Here is a 21,964-nt window from a genome sequence, read left to right on the forward strand (position 1 = left end):
GTTCTTTTCTAAGTCTAAATGCTTGGAGCAAACTTAAAATGCTTGTAAAATACGATTTCTTTGTACCACGTATTTTATTTTGCTGCTTAAAGGGTTCACTTGAAACATTCTATATTTTGGTCTTAAAAAATGTTAGAGAACAGTTTTAAACATGTAAAAAAAGTAGACTAATATAACGACTTCAAAACCTGTCAACTTATAGCCATTAGTTTCTTAAAAAAAATATTGGGCCTGCCCTGTTCTGCTGCTCCTGCCCAAGATGCCAGCCTGTGGTCAGCATGGGCAGCAACCACCTGGAGGGCCCTCCCCAGCCAGGGATGCAGGCGGGAGGCTGCTGGGGATGGAGTGTGTGCCCACCTTCCCCATGTACTGTGCCTGGATGTGCTTTATAGATAAGAAGTTTTTTGCCTCCCCAAGAACCAGTTTTGGGGATGATATTGCCCCCATCGAGAACACCTGAATTAATTAATACTAAAAAAATTTAAAAATTTTTTAGCACTTGAAATTGTCTTATACATAAGTGTAAATTACCACTTTTTATTTGATTTGTAATTAAATCTTATAAAAACTCAGTAATATGAACTGTTTAATTTTGGTCATCTTAGTTTTAAAGATAATTTTCTATCATAGACTATGGTTTCAGTATGGGGCAAGCCTAATGGACCTAGGGTTGTTCATTCTCATTACCAAAGCAACATTTTTAGATAACTTTTGTAAAAAATAGTTCTATTAAACTTCATATAATTCAAGTTAACAATAAAAAAAAAAAGTGATTATTATATTTTTATTAACTAGGGAAGGGGCCAGCACCAACAATGTCATGTGGTACAGGTGGGAGCTCATGTGCAGAAGTGCAATAGTTGCCAAGTCACCCGGTTCTCAGCATCCCACAGACAGGAGGTAATTCAGTGTGCTGTGCTCCAGTAAAGGGACTGTGCATCTTTGTTCTCCTGTTTACATTTTTTTTGAGCATGCATGGATACAGCCTTCTATATCAACACAAATATTTTGGGCTTAGATGCCAAGCCAACAGCATTCAGCTGCATGCTGTCTGCCCCATAAATGGAATACCCAGGGTCTTTTCCTACATTAAGCTGAGTTTGTAAGCTGCCGCACTCCTGTGGGAAGCTGAGAGCCTCTCCGCTGAGAGAGAAGGAGCCACTCGGTGAAATAGCCCCTACCTGAGAGCCCGTCCAAGGTCATCCACCAGGCAATTCTGGTCAGTAATATACACACATCCTCTTTTATAAGCAGTTGCTCAACATTTTGGAAAGCACTGGCACTTGAGTAAGTACTGGGGATAAAAAGACAGAAAAGGCATACAGGAGCTCATAGCACAGTGAGAAACTGATGCAAATAAATAATGCTAGAAAGGGTTAAGGCTGTGATGGAGTAACATAGTATTGTTTTGGGGATCTGGAGAAGAAGCTTGTGAAATACTCAGAGAGAAGCAACACTGAGGGGATATTTGAAGGATGTAGAAGAGGGCCTGCAGTGGAAGATCAGGAGAAAGAAAATGTACAGAGAACTGAACAAAATATCAGCCTAGCTCAGCATGACCTATGGGGAAGAGTAGGGAAATGATGGTGAAATTACCACACGGGCTGAATCAAGACAGGACTTGTGGGTCAGACCACAGTGTTTTGATTTTCTTTTGGAGAAGATGGAAGCTACATAGGTGTGAAAGACCACAGGCCTGGATATATAATGACTGAGTTTGGATTTCAAAATGATTGTACTGTCCTGTGATCATAATTATAGTAACTTGGAAAGAAAGAAAAATCATTAAAGTTGAATGAATTTTCAGAGAAAGAATTTGTAAGTACTCAGAGGCTGTAAAGATGGATCATCACTGCATAAATTGAAGTTGCTAAGGAATAGGTTGAAGTGGAAAAGAATGTTTGTGTTTTCATAAAACACATTCTCTGTGGATTCTTAGGATGGATCTATCTATCCAGGATGGATCTGTCATATCTATCTACATGAATCTATCCATCTATGATGTATTTGTCTGACCATTCATCCTTAAATGGTTTGATTGGTTCTGTTAATCAGAAATATTTTGAACTATTCAACAATGATTTATAGCCTTTGATATCAAATCATTAAGCAGAACACATGTAGAACCATACAGAAAAAACTTCATATGGATAGGAGAATATCAATTAATCACCGTTGAATCAAAATGTAATTCAAGATTCAATCACATTAGAAGATTATCCTGAAATACAAATAGAAGATTTTAGGAGAAAGTATCTATCTAATTTACTATTTAATCATAATATAAGAGGAGGCTTATTTCTCAAAAATAGATTATGCCACTTGTTGAGAACACCTTAATTTGGAAAGAAATAATGATTCTTCTAAGCATGATGGAAAGCATTTGTGATTTTAGGCAAGTGCATGACATGAGATAAATTTCAATTTTAAAGTATCACTCATGCTTGCAGAGAATGAATTGTATGTGTCAAGAATTAAAATAGGGAAAACAGGGAGCTAACAAGAAAGCACTGGCAAGAAATGTTGGTACTTAGATGAGAAAAGTGATTATAATGGTTATGAAGAGAAAGGTTTGGAATTGTAATATATTTTGGTGATAGAGTCCAAAGGACATATAGGTGGCCTACAAATGGGTATCAAGATGCAAAAATGATTAGCAATTACCCCTAGGTGGTGACCCATTGAATTGCAAGGTGATGGTACATTTATTAACATTGAAAAAAAGTATTAGAGGAACAGGTTGTGCATCAATATTATGAGAAACAGGCTGTGGGTGAGTATTTATTTGTGTTTTGGCCAGTTGAAATTTGAGCTGCCTACTACTCATTTTAAAAGAGCCATCCGTAGTCGTTGGATATATTTGTCCATTAATTCAGGGAGGGTTCAGAGCTGGAAATATATATTTGTGAGTCGTTGGACGGTAGACATTTAAAGCCACAAGATTGTTTTAGAACATCTAAGGAGATCATGAAGCTACAGAGAATGAGTTTTGGAAAGAAACCTGAGGCTCTTTAATGTTGAGAGATTGTATAAAAATAGAGGCTATCAAAGGAGGCACAGAAGGTGCTGTCTGTGAGTTGGGGGGAAAGAGAACGAAAAGTGTCCCAGAAACCAAGAAACAGTGCTTCAAGAAGGAGGGCTCAGACCAGAGTAACAAATACTCCTGCAGGATGCGGTCAGTTTAGTTGTTTGTCACTATGGTGGTCAGTGGTTTAAGGGCAGGGAGTCTGACCACAGTGGAAGAAGAAATAGAAAATGAAGAGGTGGCAATACCAACTGTCAATAATTCCTTTGTGAAGTCTTTCTAAGAAGTTAATCAGAAAATAGAGCCAGGAGTCAAGGGAGATATTTTGTTTTAAGGTATGAGACATAAGTGATTGTTTTATTTTCAAATGTGATATAAGAGATAGTTGGGAATGGGTGAACAGAAAGGAGGAATGGTTGCCAAAGAGAGAGCATCCAGAAGTATCCTTGAGACAGTGAGATGGGATGGGAAGTAGAACTCAAGAACAGGTTGTTCAAGGAGTCATTGTAAATTTCCACCTTTTTACATGCTGCTTAATTTACCTAACAATGAGGTTTATTGTTTCTTGTCTAACTCCCCATGATACATGAATTGTATGAATCAATAATAGCATGAAAAGTCATTGATGTCTGGGATCAGGTCACCATGTTCATGGTTCGTTCATATCTTTGACTAGACTAAGCACTTTTTTTAAAAAATTCCATCTATAAAAATCATATTTAAAATGGACTTTTATGAACCATGTGAATTTCAGGTAATATACTGGCAGAATTAAGATGAACATGTCTACAAATATGACCATTGGTCACTTGCACTTTTCTTTGAGTGGATGTGAGTTTCTCAATAAGTGTTATTTTGACACTGGTTTATATTATCTCAGCAGGTAAATTCAACAGAATCATCTACTCAATGGGGACAAATCATTTTGTTAGAAGACTCCTCAAAATTCATCTTTTTCCACTACTAAGTAAATATTGAAATCATCACCTTTAATATTCAATTTCTCTGTTTTCACTTATAACCAGACATTTCCATGAAAAAGGCAGTAAACATAAGGATATATATTTGTCATTTGAAATATTCCATTTACAAATATTCTTATTTATTTTGAGGGTAAATTTGGTCTTTCTATAATTATCACTCTGTGGGCTTAGTTATCTCTCATTTGACTCTATTACTCACATGAATTTTCACATATTTCAAGGCAAAGACCACTTTCTGAGAAATCTTAGTATTTCATATCCTAACATTTCCCCATATAATGGGGAATAACAACATGATTTCCATGATTTTTAATTCCAAAGCATGAGTAACCAAGAAAAGTCTGTGAGAGTGACATGAAATTTAATACATAATGTAAAAACAAGTTTGTAAATATTCAAGAGAGATGAAGTTCTTCATTTCCCTCTCCTCATCGCTAAGGTAAATGATGTAAAAACAAAATACTCTAGATCATAAAGATTATTGGTTTACTTCATACCATTAAAATAAGTACTTAAATACATGCATTATTTGATAAAGTAAGGAAAGTTTTGAGACAACTACTATGTATTTTGTTTTCTACTGGAAGGGAAAGTATTTAGTTCCAGAGAGAGATGAGTGTGGGAAATGAGTCAAGAAAACCAATGAGGAAAAAGTGCATTTTTCTCCAAGTATCCCTTGAGATAAACTGACAGCTATCTCCTTTGGGAGAGGAGGAAAGTAAAAGTAATTATCCCATAAATTCATAATAATTAAAGTCAAGGGACTGAATTCCCTTAAGACAGACCCATAATTCTTTTGGTTCTTGAGTGTCTGCATGTGTATTTCTACATTAATTTCTCCCCCATAAATGAGTATTTAACCTCCAAAATATTGAAAATATAAATTCACAATTAAATCAGGAATTCCTCAGTTAAGAGAAGAAGGCTTATAATATAATAATTTCTACACAAGCATATTAGCCATGCAATGAACACCTTTGTTGAAAAGCCATAATATGCATCGGACATGGTAGAAGGTAAGATCATTTCAAAGAAGGAACTGGGCATGAAAAACTATTGAATGGTAGCATACTGCTGGAGTAATTACAATATTTTGCTTAGAAACATAGGAGAGCTAGGATTGGTTCACTCATATTTGCCTTATTCAAATTAAACCTGAAATAATTAATCAAATGATTTTGTCCATACAAGAAACAGATTCATCTCATGTAGGAAATTAAGCTCATCACAGTTTTTGACAGTTATAAATGTTTGTAAGCAGTGAGGAATTTTACTGCATAAATTGGTCAAATGTGGGGAGACAATAATAATAGATATATTTAATAAAAAGTTAACCAGTGAATTATTTTACAGGGCTATAGAGAAATATAAATAATTTAATTTTTTAAGAATATCCATTCATTATATTTCTCTAAGCAGTGAAAGATTTGTGAAATGAAAATATTCAGCAAATATTTATTGAACATCTATAATGTGTAAGGCAAGATTCTGTATGGGTCTTTGAAGAATGCAAACGAGTATAATTTTATCCTAACTTTAGAGGATTCACAAACTAAATCAGAACAGAAAAATAATAGGTTACATTAATTATGAGGGAAACAAAGAACTTGAAGAGTAGCGAAGGTATATAATGTTTATTTTGATTCACCATGACATAGTCAATGTGCTGTCTCAATATGAGAACACTATTATTACCATCATTTTAAAGATTAAAACAGGTGCATAAAAATTAACTAATTTGCTCAGGACAGAGGGCTAGTTTACATTGAAACTTGATACTCTATGACTGAAATCCTTGACCTTTGTAATGCACTACACTATTTAAATACTAAAAAAATGTGTCTAGTCTAATACCTGGGTTTGACATAGAAATGCAGTAGGCTTTGATAAATGTATTTAAGAAGAATATCCAATAATAAGTGTCCATCCCTCACACTCTAACTGGTTTCCCAGGCTGTCTCAACTCTCACTTCAGCATGAGAAGAGGAAATGACACATCAACCACAGATCTCATTATCCTTGGACTCTTTCCTGATATGAGATATGTCAGCTTCCTTATCTCCATCATTTTCCTGAGCTACATCATTGCCCTCACTGGAAACTCCATCCTGATCCTAGTAATTTGGATGGAGTCCCAACTTCACACTCCCATGTACTTGCTTCTCAGCCATCTTTCTGCTATGGATTTAGTTCTCATCTCTAACACCATCCCTAAGATGGTCATTGACTTCTGGGTGCAGAGGAGAACCATCTCACAGATTGGCTGTGGAATACAGATGCTGGTGTATGTTGCCATGGCAGGTTCTGAATGTCTCCTCTTGACTCTGATGTCCTATGATCGCTATGTTGCCATCTGCAACCCACTGAGGTACTCGGTCATCATGAATTCCAGAGTCTGCCTGCAGATGTCTACTCTCTCCTGGGTGCTGGGGTTCCTAAATTCCTTGGCCCACACTGTGTATACCATGCACTTTCCACTCTGTGACTCCAGAGAGATTCACCACTTCTTCTGTGAGGTCCCAGCTATCCTGAAACTCTCCTGTGAGGATACCTCTACATATGAGATGATTATGTTTGTCACAGGAGTTGTGTTCATCCTCATCCCCTTTGGGATTATTCTGACCTCCTACAGCCTCATTTTCTTGCATGTCTTTCATATGCATTCACCTGAAGGGTGGAACAAAGCCTTGGCCACCTGCTCCTCCCACCTCACAGTTGTAAGCCTCTACTTGGGTTCAGGTGTCTTTCTCCTTATGATACCTCCCAAACTGTATTCAGCACAGCAAAGCCAGGCTGTCTCCCTTTTCTACAACACCCTCACCCCCATGTTGAACCCCATCATCTACAGCCTGCGGAACAAAGAAGTGTTGGGGGCTCTGAGGAATGTGCTGAGGATGGGTGTCAGTTCTCAAATTGCAGCCAGAAGACTTCAGAATTGTAACAGTATGTTTTAGCCAAGTCTTTCACAGATAGGTTTGATAGAATAATAGAATACTCAGGTAAACTTTTATTTAAAATCCTGAAAATCACTGGCTCTCAAATTAGGAATCACAGTGACAGATACAGGATACTGTTGTATTCAATAACATGCAAATATGGGAATCACAAGAAGATTTAGCCAACAAATGGCATGGTCAAGGAAATAATTCACAAGGATCACACCTTTATTTTGAAATGCAGTTATTTCATTTTAATTAATCTGCTTTCCATACTAACTGGGTAATTATATATTTAGGATACATAATCATAATTCAAAATTCTATAACCCACTCGGAATTAATTACTTTCAAATTTTGGAATACATACTTCCAATCAGGTTTGTGTTTCTGCATGTAGATATAAGTATAAATATTTGCACAACATGAATATATGCATTTATATGTATATATGTATGTTAGGGGTGTGTGTGTGTTTATATTAAGTGAATATGTACAGGATAAAGTTTGGAAAAGTGAAGGAGACAAAATTATCCAACAGAATGATAGTTTTTATACTCTATTTTTTGACTGGCCAATATTTTGTTAATAGCTACCTGTAAATATTTTAAACTCTCCCTCATTGCTGAAGGACAGTTTTGCTGGATATAGCCAGGTTCTTGGTCCACAGTTTTTCTCTTTCAGTACCTTGAATATATCACACCACTTTCTTCTTGCCTCCGTGGTTTCTACTGAGAAATCCAAGCATAGTCTTATTGAGCTTCCTTTGTATGTGATTGATTGATTTCCTCTTGTTGCTTTCAGAATTCACTCTTTGTCTTTGACATTTGGAATCTAATTAGTAAGTGCCTTGGAGTGGGTCTCTTTGGATCATCTTTGGGGTATGCTGCACTTCGTAGACCTGTAATTTTATGTATTTCATAAGAGTTTGGAAATTTTCATTGATTATTTCCTCTATTAGACTTTCTGCCCTTTTTGTCTTCTCTACTCTTTCTGGGACATCTAAAACATGTAGTTTCATGTGCTTCATGTTGTCATTTGTTTCTCTCAGACCCTGTTCATATTTTTTCATTCTTTTCCCTATCTCTTCTTTTGTGTGTAGTATTCCAGATTTCCTGTCACCTAATTCAGTAATTGTTTTTCTGCCCCTCCAACTCTGTTGTTGATTGCTTCCATTGTCTTTTTCATGTCTTCTATTGTGTGTTTCATTCTTATAAATTCTGCCATTTATTTTTTCAAGCTTCTGAATTCTTCCTTATGGTCACCCAGTGTCTTCTTTATATACTTCATCTCTTTTGTCACATTTTCTTTCAACTCATTGATTTGATTAAGAAGATTTGATTAATTAGTTGTTTCAACTCTGGAATTTCAGAGTTGAAACTTTGTTCCTTTGACTGGGCCATATCTTCAAGTTTCCTTGTGTGGCTCATGAGTTTTTGCTGTCTAGGCATCCGATTTTCTCAATTAGTTTATTCTGGAGGTTGTTTTCTCATTTTTGCCTTGGGTTTTCTTTGATCTCAATATTTCTTGCTTTCTCTTGCTGGCTGGTTGTCAGACTGGTTTTTCCACAGTCTTCTCCAAAAATCAGACTGCCACTGTGGTGAGCTGAAACTGCAAGGTGAGCTGACATTGCAGGATTCCTATGCCTTCACTTTGCCAGCTCAAATCTGGCTTGATGTTGTGCTATACCTGTGGCCAAATACTCCCTCAGCTGCCCCAGTACTCCAGACATCCACAAGGTAAGGAAGTGGCTGCCAGCTGCTACTTCCCTCAAGGGTGGGGAAGGGTTTCAGACCGAGGGCTGGAAACACAATGTCCACATTTGTCAGTCTCTTTGTCCCTCACTGACCTGGGGGTTGAATTGTTCTCTCCTATACCCCAGGTTTTTAAACAGTGGGATATGTCTCACTGCTGTGATAGATTTCAAAATCAGTGTCCCTGGTGAGAGATTTCCCATCTGTTATTCTGTGCCTTTCCCACACTAAGCCCAAGTGTGTGTGTGTGTGTGTGTGGAGGGGGGATTAGCTGGTCTGGGACACACTATTCCTACCTAGTATTTCTCTTGCTTCAATTTGACATCTGCAGGGTCTTTATCCAGTCTATATCTTCCTCCAGAAATTCAAACAATTCAGAATCATCCTTTTATCATTGAACCTCTGGAGAGTTGTCAGCAGCTGTTTATGTTGTTATGTTGATGATGTCACTCTTAAAATGCACTTTTACAATTGGTTTTCAACTCTGATTAGATTAAAGCACCAATTCTCTGTTTCCAATATTCAAGATGGCACTGATAGTACATGGTGTGAGTTAGCAATACAGATACAGAAAATATCAACTTTTGATTCTCCTAATCTCACTTTTACATGAAGCAAGCTCCTGACAATTCTTCCAGAATTTTCCCCTTATCCATTTTTAAAGTTGTTCCAACATACTTGGTATTTGCAAACTCAGCAGCACCCCACAACTCTGTTACCAAAATCTATTCCAGTTTCCTAATGCTGCCATTATAAAAAATACCAGAAATGGATTGCCTTTTATAAACGGGATTTATTAAGTTACAAATTTACAGTTCTAAGACCATTAAATTGTCCAAACTAAGGCATGAACAAGAGGATACTTTCACTAAAGAATGGTCAATGGCATCCAGAACATCCCTGTCAGCTGGGAAGACACATGGCTGGAGTCTGTTTTCCTTTGTTCCCAGGTTGTCTTTCAAAATGACTTTCTCCAAAAGGTCTCTCTCAGCTGCTATGAGCTCCTTCCACCTGTGAGGTCTCTCACAGGACTCTGGTGATTTGATTAAGACCTGCCCTGAATGGGTGGAGCATACTTCCATGGAAATTATTTAATCAGAGTTCTCACCCACAGTTGAGTGTGTCACATTTCCATGGAAACATTCAATCAAAACTTTCCACCCAAGAAGAATGGATTAAAAATCATGGTGTTTTGTGGTGGACATGGTTCTAGTTTGCTAATGCTGCCAGAATGCAAAACACCAGAGATAGATTGGCTTTTATAAAAGGGGGTTTATTTGGTTGAACAGTTACAGTTTTAAGGCTGTAGAGTGTCCAAGGTAACATATCAGCAGTTGAGTACCTTCACTGGAGGATGGCCAATGATGTCTGGAAAACCTCTGTTAGCTGGGAAGGCATGTGGCTGGAGTCTGCTCCAAAGTTCTAGTTTCAAAATGGCTTTCTCACAGGACATTCCTCTCTTGGCTGCAGTTACTCAAAAATGTCACTCTTAGTTGCTCTTGGGGTGTTTCTCCTCTCTTTAGCTTCTCTGGAGCAAGAGTCTGCTTTCAACAGCCATCTCCAAAATGTCTCTCATCTGTAGCTCCTCTCTCAGCTTCTGTGCATTCTTCAAAGTGTCCCTTTTGGCTGTAGCAAGCTCTCTCCTTCTGTCTGAGCTTATATAATGCTCTAGTAAACTAATCAAGGCCCATGCTGAATGGGTGAGGCCACACCTCCATGGAAACTATCCAATCAAAGCCATCACCCACAGTTGGGTGGGTCCCATCTCCATGGAAACACTCAAAGAGTTACAATCTGATTAACACTGATACATCTGCCCATACAAGATTACATTCAAGATGATGGCATTTAGGGAGACATAATACATTCAATCCAACACAGACTTAATATATCCAACCAGTACATCTGGGGAAAAAATTGTCCAGAGACTCATGGGAAGGCAAAAATGAAGCTCTTCTGTATAAGCACTGAAAATAAATGCAACTATTCCTTTTCTTTCCTGTGACAATTTGAGACTGTTGTGTACCTCAGGAAAGACTATGTTGTTTCAACTCACTCTGGGGGGTGCAGATTTATTATGGATGAGGTGTTTTGATTAAGTTGTTTCCATGGAGCCATGTGCCACCGAACTGTGGATGACACTTTTATTTAGATTATTTCCATGGAGATGTGGCCCCACCCATTTCAGGTGGGTCTTGATTAGTGTACTGAAGTCCTTAAGAGAGCTCAGGGGCTGACACAGTCCCAGACACTTAGAGATGCAGACAGAAAGATGGTTGGAGATGCTAAACTAAGAGATGAAGCCCAGAGTTTTCCCTGGAGAAGCTAAGAGAGGACCCACAGTTGCTTAGAGAGTAACACTCTGAGAGAACAAGCAAGGATGCACAGGAGCTGAGAAAGAGAAGCTAAGAGAGACAGAAGCCCAGAGACATTTTGCAAAAGCCATTTTGAAACCAGAATCCTGCTGGAAATAGGGACCAGCAGACTCTAGTCATGTGCCTACCCCACTGACAGAAGTGTTTGGACACCATTAGCCTTTCTTCAGTGAAGGTATCCTCTTGTTGATGCTTCAGTTTGGATGCTTTTATGGCCCTAGAAAACAATTTGCAACCCTTTATAAATGTCAATCCATTTCTAGTATTTAGCATAATAAGATCTGTGTGTCTTTTTATTATTATGGATGTCTATTATATTCTTATTATTTATATTATATTATTTTTTAAATATATTCTTATTCTTATTTTATTCTTATATTATTATTATGGGTGTCTTATTATATTCTGGCTGTCTTATTATTATTCTTTCCCTATTTTTCTCTCCCCAGTCTCTCTCTTCTGCTCACTGGGATTACACAGCAAATAAGCTCCCTGTATATATTTCCTTGAATCAGGATCTGTTTTGGGGATAAATCCACACAAGTTCATATGGCGACTTAATGAATACTATTACTTCATCAGATATTCTCATGTACTTTTAAATGATTCAGCATATCTATCCTGAATTATATCCAATCTACTCATAGGAGTGGCATACTTTTGCCCACATATCTTTAGGATAATTGACCTTAAAAACCTTGTGGGATGACCCTAAGTTTACCAAAGTATTAGTAATACATAATTTTAATAGTTTCCACTTGGTGTCCTCCACTATGAGAGCTTTTATGCCACAGATCAAAGACACAATCTAGGAGCTGTTCCAACTGGCAAGTATATTAGGTCCAATTACAGACCAAGGGAGAGGGGAAATGACCACCGAGTGGGCTCATAGACACAGTGGGCTGCATAACAATAGACTTTAGACAAAATTTCATTCATCTGGCCATTAACTCCCCACTGCAAGTTTCCACTCTACCTGGACAACTTGATGATGCTTTGGATCTCTGCTTATCTATGTCATCTCAAGCCCTGTGTCTAATAGTACATGAAATGTCTGGGTGTCCCTCATTCTCCAGAGCACAGTCACCCCAGTAAATTCCTCTAGGTCCATTTTGGGAAGGTCTAAGGGGGTGACCAAGTATACACTTGCCACAGTGTTTTAGTCCTAAGGATCCAACCACTTCTTGAAACAATGTGTTCTGAATCTAAACATTGCTTCATGACTGGGAAAAGTGTAAGGGATTATGACTTTCTACAGTGTCTACAACTTATCCTCTACCTCTTCCATTTGTCCTTTTGTGGTTGTAGATGTTAACTAGTGTCTTTATTGGCTTCATGCCTATTTAGCCCCTAAGATTTTTTTATATTCATATAGAATTTTATTTGCTGACCTCTTTGAAACATTCCAAAATTCATAAAGGCCAATGGAACTTTCCATGCTAAAATGTTGCTCAACATGACTAATTTCTAACAAAAAATATTTTAATGTATAGTGCTTTCATTTTACTTTTGAGGAATCAACAGGTGAAAATGACATTTAGGTGGTAAAACTCAGGTTACAAATACAAGATAAATATCAAATAATATCATATTTCTGATTTAGTGGAAAACTTAACAGTTTTGAGTCATGCTTAACACCTGGTTAAATAAAGAGATAATGGGCAGGGATGTCACAGAGGTATGCAAAGATTTTAACAGTTCAAATAATCCTTAGCTGTTCTGAGAAATTACAGATACGATATACGTAGTAAATATTTCTCTAATATGGTGATTTCAGTCACTAGTGACCATCATTCAGTTAATGCATTCAAAGTAATTGCAGTTATTTTTGAGTACTGAAAACTGGTTTCAAAAAATTATAACTCAGGGAGCCAAGAATACTACAAATACCTTACATTCAAAAATACAGTTTAAATTTGGGAAGTTTAAGTTAAGGAATACTTGTAATTCTTAGTTACCTTTAGATATTATTGAGACTACACTACCTCCTTAATTTGGTGTATTACTATGCATAGTTAATCTCAGTTACCATGTTATATATTTACTAGTCATCAACAGCACAAATTTTTATGCTCCAAAAGAATTATCCATCTAGTAAAATGGCTATATTTAATTTTCTTTTAAAGACAGACGAACTAAATTGGAGGAAGATTGGCTTCTTTTAATATCTTTTACAAATTACTGATACAAATTCACCAAAGAAGTAATTATATATTTTGCTTAACATCAAATAGTCTGCAGAAAGTTTCTGAGGTAGATATATGTCATGTTAAATTTCCAAAAATAAATACAGGCTTTCTAACTGAAAGTACCTACATTCCTAGCCCTCTAAAGTAAACAAACAAACAAAAACTACAAAAAATGATCTCTTGGCTTTTGAATATCCCATTTAGTTACACAAAGTGTTTTCTGTCCCAAGACTTCCTCAAATTCAAAAAAATATTTATTTACTTCATGAAAACATGACAGTCTTCATTTCAAACCATTCACTCAGTTTCCATGGCTCTCATAAGTCATATTTGTTGACTGTGGAATTTCTCAATCTTCTTTACATCTTGAGCTTGGTCTGTTCTATACACCAAACAAACTAAATCATCTGTTCTGTTAATACACAGACTCCCATCATAATGCCTATATTTGAGAACCACACGTGCCTTCATAGTGTCTGTGAGGTAGAGCTTCTTGGCCATGAGGGTGAAGCCCTCCCAGGTTTGGTGCTGCAGCATTGTGGGCACAGGATGGACAGGAAGGGGCAAGAGAGACAAGGCCACATGAACCTGCACACCCACCTACCTGCCTCCTGCAGCCACCAGACTCCGGAGTCAGCCCCTAGGATTTGAAGCCCTATTGGTTGTCTCCACAACTGCTATGGATCAAGTCCTGTTGTGATATATTTGGCTTTGATGCCTGGGTTAAGGAAGTTCAAGTCTACTCATTCTGGTAGTCAAATAGTGCCCTTTGGCTTCTGCATGGATCCAGCATCCTGTGGATATTAAAGAGAGCAGCTATGTTTGTACTTCTCCTATGATCAGTCCTAATCCACAGAGGAAGCCACCACTGACCTTCCTAGTGAGCCTGGGGCCCCTTTCACCAATGCATTCCTAATGGTCACAGTGAATGATGTGTGCTCTGGGTTCTCCCATAGAACATGGTCAGGTGATGAGACTCTTACTTGTGTAATATAAAAATTGCTAAATTCTCACTATCATCTTCTGGAGAAATAGTCAATTCTACCTCACAGAGCTTTGGCCATCATATTTTCTAGGCTTCTGAGAGCTGCCTTGATGTTCATTTGACATGTGGTCCTTAACTGGGTTCTAAATCCCATATCCTGAGAAAGTGCTTGCTCAGTCCAAAATTCTGCTTAAAAATGTTTGCTGATCCAGTCTTGCATTCAGGTCACCTTAATAAAGCACCCTTGAATTCACCCCAAGGATAATTCCCTGGACTTTACTGGCACATTCTGGCCAATTCTCAAGAATGATGGATGGTCTCATTCCTCCCCTATTAGATTTTTTTTTATTTTGAAATAAATTCAAACTTACAGGAACAGTAGCAAAAATAATACAAACCCCATACAAAGAAATCCAGCATACCCCAACCCCACTCCACCGATACCCAGATCTACCAAATTTAATATTTTGTCACTTTACCATTCCTTTCTTTCCCTCTCTCCCTCCCTCCCTATCCATCATCCATCATCTATTGCTCTGTCTTCTGAACATGAGAGCAAGTTGCACACATCCTTGAACAAATAATATAATTCACATATGCATTTCCTATGAACAAGAATATTCATTTATGTAATCACATGAAGTGTAGTTAAGAAGTTCAAGAAATTTAACATTGATATAAAGTTTACATTCTATATTTCATTTTTTTCTTATGTCCCAATTGTGTCCTTTTGAGCCTTTTCTCCTCTATTCTTAGATCTCACCCAGGATCATTTATGGCATGTAATTGTCATTATCTATTTAGACTGTCTTTTTTTTCAATTATGGAAACATATCCACAGCATAAATCTTCCCATTCCAACCCCTCCCAAGCATTCCATTTAGTGGGATTAATCACATTCACAATATTGCAATACCATCACCTTCCCACCTTCCATTACTAGAAATTTCCCTTCATTCCAAACAGAAATCCTACACTCATTTCTTATTAACTCCCCATTGCCCCTCCCCCACTTCTTGTAACCCATACTCTACTTTTCATCTCCATGATCATATTCTCTGATACTTTCTTTGTGTTTACCATTCCCCTGTTAGATTTAACATCTTCCCATGTTATTCTGGGACTTAACTTTTGTGTATGACTTAGCAGCAAGGAGACGGACATCACTTCAGGTTTTTATCTGTTGGTTTGTAGGCAAGAGTCCTCTACAGCATTTTCTACCATGGTAGACGTGCTCATCAATGTTAGGGAAGGATGAGCCATCTCTGTAAGAGCTGAGGGTTTGGGAAATTCCATAAAGTCAAGATATCCCAGGTCATCCATTAAGATGTCTGCATTATATATTCCATGTTCTTGGGTTTTTCCATGGTTAGGTCCTAACATTAGCAACAAATATACCCATACTGAGCATTCTAACACAGACTAGAGCTCAGTGACTTCATGAAGACATTGGACTCATGTTTAGTTATTCTTCTCTTCCACTAGGGGATATAAAGGACTCTTAGTGAGCTACCAAAGACCCTGTGGTTCTCACACGTATCCATTAACTGCTTATAAGAAGCCTTCAGTGGCTCATTATTCTTCTTCAGGATATCATAAAACTGAGCAGTAACCATCTAAATATGCTGCCTTCCTTTGTAAATATTGGTCCCCGCATATAATTCAAGTATCTGAATCATTACATGTGTGGTGGTGTTTTTTTGCTGAGATATTTTTCCAGGTCACCATGAGTAAAATCTTTAGCAATTAGGCCACCACCTTATGTGAGGGTCCTTCCATGCCCCTACTGTCAGTTAGCATGTCCTTGTCACTCAGCTGCTGGTGAGGGTGCTCACCCCAGACTCCCAGATTTTATTACCTTACATTCTTAAGGGTAGCACTTCTTTTAATCCATGTCTTCTAAGAAACAGACAAGATAAGATTAGACTTGCAAGAGATTTGTTGGGGGTTTGGACTCTAATAAGGGGAAAAAAGAGAAAGGATCCAGAATTGGCAAGTAGACTATGATGTAGGCAAAAATCAAGTTAATGAGAAATGGAAGGGGGATAGACAGAGTCCCAGGCTGCAGTGAAGTGCTCAGAATGTTTTGTCCAGGGAGATGGGGAATTCAGAGCTAAATTCACATTTTAAAGGAGTCCTAGGTCTCTGAACAAATAGCATCCCTTTCACATTCAGTCACTAGATTAAAGTGGCGTGCACAAAGTGTGGTCTCCAAGGAATGTAGTGATGGGTTCAGAGATGAAGCCTTGTGTTATTTACACTTTCTATTATGGGAGATATAAGTGCTGCATTTTCATGGCCAGGATGGGATCCATATATATATCAGGTTTAGAGTTGAAAAGTTTTGTAAGGTGGAATTGAAGCAAAAGCCTTACTCACATAAGCTTGTCATATGTTAAAAGACACACAGTTATGCCAGTGGGTTCTAGATTGTCCTTTTTCTTCAGTGACTCATGTACAGCTCTTCTCTATTAATTTCCCACTAGTATTAGTGGTCCCAGGCTACTAGGAGTCAGTAACTACAAAGAAACTTGATTTACTACCTTTATAATTGTTCAAACACCACATATATAGATATTTTGTGTTCTGCATCTGACAGTGTCAACATGTGCAGTCCTTGAGGATCTGAGTTTGCTTACCTTTTTAATGCTGACTCTTGGTCATTGAGAGTAATTTTCTTGCATGTTTGGTGATCTGGAATTATGAGTATGGGGTCCAGTGTGGCCTCAATTGAGGATTTAGAGGATTTATTGCAGAGAGGATTTAGTTTCTGCATATGCTTATGCCAATTTCCACGGGCTGCCATGAATCTGAAATCACTTTAACCCACTTTTTTGAGACTTTGTTTTGGCCTACTTTACCTTACAAAAATGGATGGCATTATAAACATTATTTTGCTTTTCTTACTCAACACAACTCATGGAAATCTGGTGCACTGGCAGTTTCCTAATGGGTTATTTGTAATGACTTTATAATGTTCCTTGCTATGGATATCATTTTTCTTTTGATTGGCTTCCAATTTATTTCCAAGTATTCTCTGCTAACATCACTGCTACAATATTCTGCCCTTTAAGGACAGATTTAATGAAGTTAAAGTGCTGACTCAGAGTGTACATGATTTGTGTTTCTTTTCTCCTATTAATTTAAATAGAAACTGCCATTTAGTTTTTCATTTGAAAAACATTAACTAACTACTTTTCTGTCCAAGATAATTTTATAGGTGCTAAAATAGAACAGTTAGTAAGCTCAGACTTCCTCTCATGGAATTTAAATCACCATATACTTACTCCATAATTCTGTGTCCTTTTTTATCCCAACACCAATATCTACAGAATATTATCTAATCATCTATCAGCATTAGGTGTCATTACACCTTTGACAGTGAAGATTGGCTACGTTATGATGCGCTAACAAACAAACCCTCAAATCTCAGAAGATTAAATAAGAAGAATTTATTTCTCCTTATGTGACATCCATACCAAGTTCAAATTAATTTCACCACAGGACCCAGAGTGAGGGAATATCCACCTACCTGAAATTGTCAGTCATTTTGGCAAAGCTCTCAAGAAGGGTTTCATATCAGTTATCAAACCTCAACAGAGCCATGTTACTGCTGGATACAGATATTGCAACTATACTTTAAGTTTTTATCAATCATACACATATAGTCTTTCATCTTGACTTCTATTTCCATGCTACTTTCAATGTCTTTGACTACAGTTATGTACTTTTCCCCTCTGTTTGGAAATATGTATATACACTGATATTTCTGGAATCACATTCTTGCTACTTATGATTCAGGTGAAAGAGAGGATCACCATTCCCATAGTTGGGAAATTCCAGGAAACTCCCAGATTAGGCTCATGAACTCAATACCTGATTTAGATGACTATAGCTGGGGTCAGAGGTTAGTAGAGTGTTGTATTTTTTTATTTTTAAATAGATCCATGCAGATGTGGAAAGAATCTATTCTCCAAAGTAAAGTATTCTGTGGTCCCAGAAGAGAACCTCTAGGATAGCATGCAGAGCAGATAAAAAGGAAGAGTTACCATATAAACAAAAATAAAGGAACAGTAAAATCATCATCCATAATGTAGGATATCTCATGCAAATAGTTCATGTTATGTATTGAAATTAGTCATGTATTTAACCTGCCTATTTTATTTGACATAATAGCATTAGCATTCTGCTATCTACATAAAGAAAATTATTCTTTAATAATACTCTATTTCACAATTAATAACAGGTCTTTTAGTTTTCCTTTTTTTAATTTGGCTATTATATACTGATATTATATTCTGCTGAGATTAAAACATTTTTCAAAAATGTGTCCATTATATTGTTTCCCAATGCAAAAATTCATGGTCAAATAATTATTAGCTGAAATAATGTATATTATCTGATAATTTACAAGCTAGGATATTTTATTAACCTTTTGTGTAGGAATTTTTATGTGCCCTTTTAAAATTTAAATACACTTGGGAGAGACAAAGTGCTAACAATACATCCCATCAGCTTCTGAAGTTTTAAACTCAGAATAAACATATTTAAAGAATGGTAAAAAATGAATGTAACAGAAATTTTTAAAATCATTTCTTACTAAAATATATGAACATTAATTTCACTTAGTAAAAAGTATGTGACATTTGTGTAGACTACAAACCATACCCAATCAAATCATATTAGACCACAGATATTTAGGGACAGAGAACTGAAAGATCAGAGGTATATATTGATATGTCAAACACTACAAAATATTCATTAGATGTGGTGAAATGAAAAGATTGGGAGTTTTAATTTTAGAAATGACACTTTTCCCATATCTTCCTAAATGCCCCCTAAACATCCTTGTTTTTCAGGCTATAATTAAAGGGGTTCAACGTAGAGGTGATAATTGAAAATAACACTGATACAGCCTTGTCTTGATTGGAGCTGTGTGAGGAGCCAGGAGTCATGTAGGTGAAGATGGCTGGTCCATAAAAGAGACTCACAACCATCAGGTGGGAGGAGCAGGTGGCCAGTGCTTTGTTCCTCCCCTTGGGGGAATTCATGTGGAGGACAGTGAAGAAGATGAGGGAGTAGGAGGAAAAGATGATAGCAAAAGGAATGAGGAGTAGCACAATGCCTGTCACAAGCATTGCCAACTTATACACATAAGTATCCTCACAAAAGAAACTCAAGATAGTCATTATTTCACAGAAAAAATGTTCTATCTCTTTGGGGCCACACTTAGGTAAGTGCATGGTGTATGCAGTCTGGACTAGAGCATTTAGGGCACCCCCAGCCCAGGACCCCAGGACCATCATCAGGCAGACCCTGTGGTTCCTGATGACTCGGTATCTCAGTGGGTAGCAGATGGCCACATAGCGATCCCAGGACATGAGAGTCAGGAGAATGCACTCAGCTCCCCCCAGCATCTGATATAAAAACATCTGTGTCCCACAGCCTGTGTTTGAGATGTTTTTCTTCCCTGAGAGAAAGTCAATGGCCATCTTGGGGACAGTGGTGGAGATGAGGAGCAAGTCAATGAGGGACAGCTGGCTGAGAAGGAAGTACATGGGCGTATGGAGCTGGGAATCCACCAGGATGAGGAGAATCAGGGTGGAATTCCCTGTGAGGGCAGCAACACAGATGAAGATGATCACAGCAATGAGGATGTCAGCGAGTTTCATGCTGGGCAGAGTCCCAGGAGAATAAAATCCATTCCTGTGGTCTCATTCTTTCCCATCATCAATTAAATCCAACTGCTTCAATTGAAAGGTACTAGGTAAGGAAAAGAAAAGCACCAATAATGAATTATAACTTAATTTATTATTTGTTTTCTTTATGTAAGTTTCAAATCCACTCTATGGAAATATCATTTCAGTGTATTATTAGAATTCTCAAGGTTAGCAATGTATCAGTTACATTTATATCTTTAATACAGGGTGAAAACCACAAAGAACATACAAATGTAAAAGTCATTTACTATAAACTATGTATTAAACTTGTTATATTTTTACCAACAAACTTCATTCCCTCAAAATGACTGTTCTAAATCCACTCCTGATTGCTGATTACACTTTGAACAGAGACTGATTTTTTCCCCCCTCAGGCCACTTGGCCCTGGAAAAAAATGTTCATTACAGTCCTCTCATCCTTACAGTTGAGTGTGGGCATATTTTCCCCTCCTATCTCTAGCAAGCTTGGAGGACAAGTGCTGACCATTGTGGGGCTTCATTGTGGAAGGAGTGTAGACAAGGAAACTACCATCATTATTTGTTATTTGTGCATGAACTCAGTTTTGTTTACATGGGTCAAGCACTAAACTTTGTGTGTTTTTTTATTATAGCAACTAGTGTGATCATAATACATAACATATGTGAGAGAATATATTTTACCCTGAAAAGGTACATGTGTGTGTGAGTGACTGTGACAATTATTTTAGCTTAAAATCAAATATGAATTCTTTCACTCAGTTTGCTATCACTGATGCCACCTTTTATCCCAGATTCAGCATCACGGAAGCAGACTTTTAATCTACCTCCCATATTAATCATTAATTTGCCTCCCACTTTCCAGGCTTTGCTGGTGTGCCTGGACTTGTGGTACCTGCCCACTATTTTCTACATCTTCACTGGCCGGACGTGCTCATCCGTGGTGTATCTTTTGTAAATTACCTAGATTGATTGACACCTGCTTGTGCAGTGAGTGCAACTCTACACTCATCAATGTGCAGATCATTCATCCATAAAAGAACATGTAAGTGAACAAGTTGACCTCGAGGCATTGCCTGCAGGTTGTTGGCTCTGATTTATACAAAGAGACATTAATACGACATTTAGCCTGGCACCCTAGATGAGAAAAGGGAAGTGTTAAGAATCAGAAAAGGATATGGATTGCTGGCTTAATTACAATTCAGTACATCTATTGAACAATCTTAAATTAATTGCTACTCATTTGGTCAAAATAAAATATCTTTCTCGTATCTATTTTTATATTTTATTGTTTTATCCACTGTCTTTCCTAACTTTCAACATATTTCTCCTTTCTTTTATATATTTCTGTAAAAATACAATATTATGAATACACAGAAAAACACCAATCAAAAGATGATGAAAATGTTCTGGAAACAGATAGTGATAGTGTTTGCACAACATCGTGATGGGCTGCAGCTATTAGTTTAGTCATAGAGAAGTCATAAATAATGTAGCAAGGTTGAATACAGTCCTAATCAAATGTATGCTTATCAATATGATGTAATGGCTAAACTAATTAATAGACTAAAATACAAAAACTATATTAACAAGTTAGAGACAAGTAATAGTAATCTCTTTCTAATTTTTAGTCTTTATACAAGTAAAAATATGTTATATTGCTCTTACAAAAATCATACCAACCAATGAAAGTACAACAAAGCTTTAGAGCATATGCATGACAATACACTCTCAACTCCACCAAGCTGACCCTTGGTTTATAATTCACTACTGCAGGTTTTTGTTGCCGAGAAGATGGGGTTCCCCATTCCCCAGATCTCAAGCTTGGCCAATAGTTTTCTGCGGGTAGGGCAGGTCAACATTTCCCATCACACCCCAGCTCCATGTTTCAGAAGCTCTACTCTAGGCAAAGGCACCAAAGACACCAGACTCACTTTTCTTCCACTTATAAGGTGAAATCTCTACCAAATCAAAGCAGAATTAGATGCTGAACACCTTTTGCATTCCTTTGCTTGTCATTC

General features: G+C 37.3%; 2 protein-coding genes across 12 annotated transcripts in view; one reads left to right on the top strand and one right to left on the bottom strand.

The window, feature by feature from the left end:
• The first annotated feature begins 5,984 nt into the window (after positions 1–5,984).
• LOC119524405 (olfactory receptor 2L2-like) lies at positions 5,985–6,962 on the top strand. The gene has a single exon (XM_037823029.1). It carries the CDS (start codon positions 5,985–5,987, stop codon positions 6,960–6,962), a length of 978 nt encoding a protein of 325 aa, XP_037678957.1.
• A 12,015-nt stretch (positions 6,963–18,977) lies between these two features.
• LOC119524375 (olfactory receptor 2T33-like) overlaps positions 18,978–21,964 on the bottom strand; it is an 84,839-nt gene continuing 81,852 nt past the window's right edge. For 10 of the 11 annotated variants that reach the window (XM_037823001.1, XM_037822997.1, XM_037822994.1 and 7 more), the window contains one exon: positions 18,978–20,010. In XM_037823001.1, the coding sequence (XP_037678929.1) occupies positions 19,086–19,919 (834 nt within the window). In that variant the 5' untranslated portion in view covers positions 19,920–20,010 and the 3' untranslated portion in view covers positions 18,978–19,085. Of the gene's footprint in view, positions 20,011–20,775; positions 21,081–21,964 lie in introns of those variants that run through there. The other variant, XM_037823004.1, reaches the window with a different exon arrangement.

Source organism: Choloepus didactylus (genome assembly GCF_015220235.1).
Source record: "Choloepus didactylus isolate mChoDid1 chromosome 11 unlocalized genomic scaffold, mChoDid1.pri SUPER_11_unloc1, whole genome shotgun sequence".
NCBI lineage: Eukaryota > Metazoa > Chordata > Mammalia > Pilosa > Megalonychidae > Choloepus > Choloepus didactylus.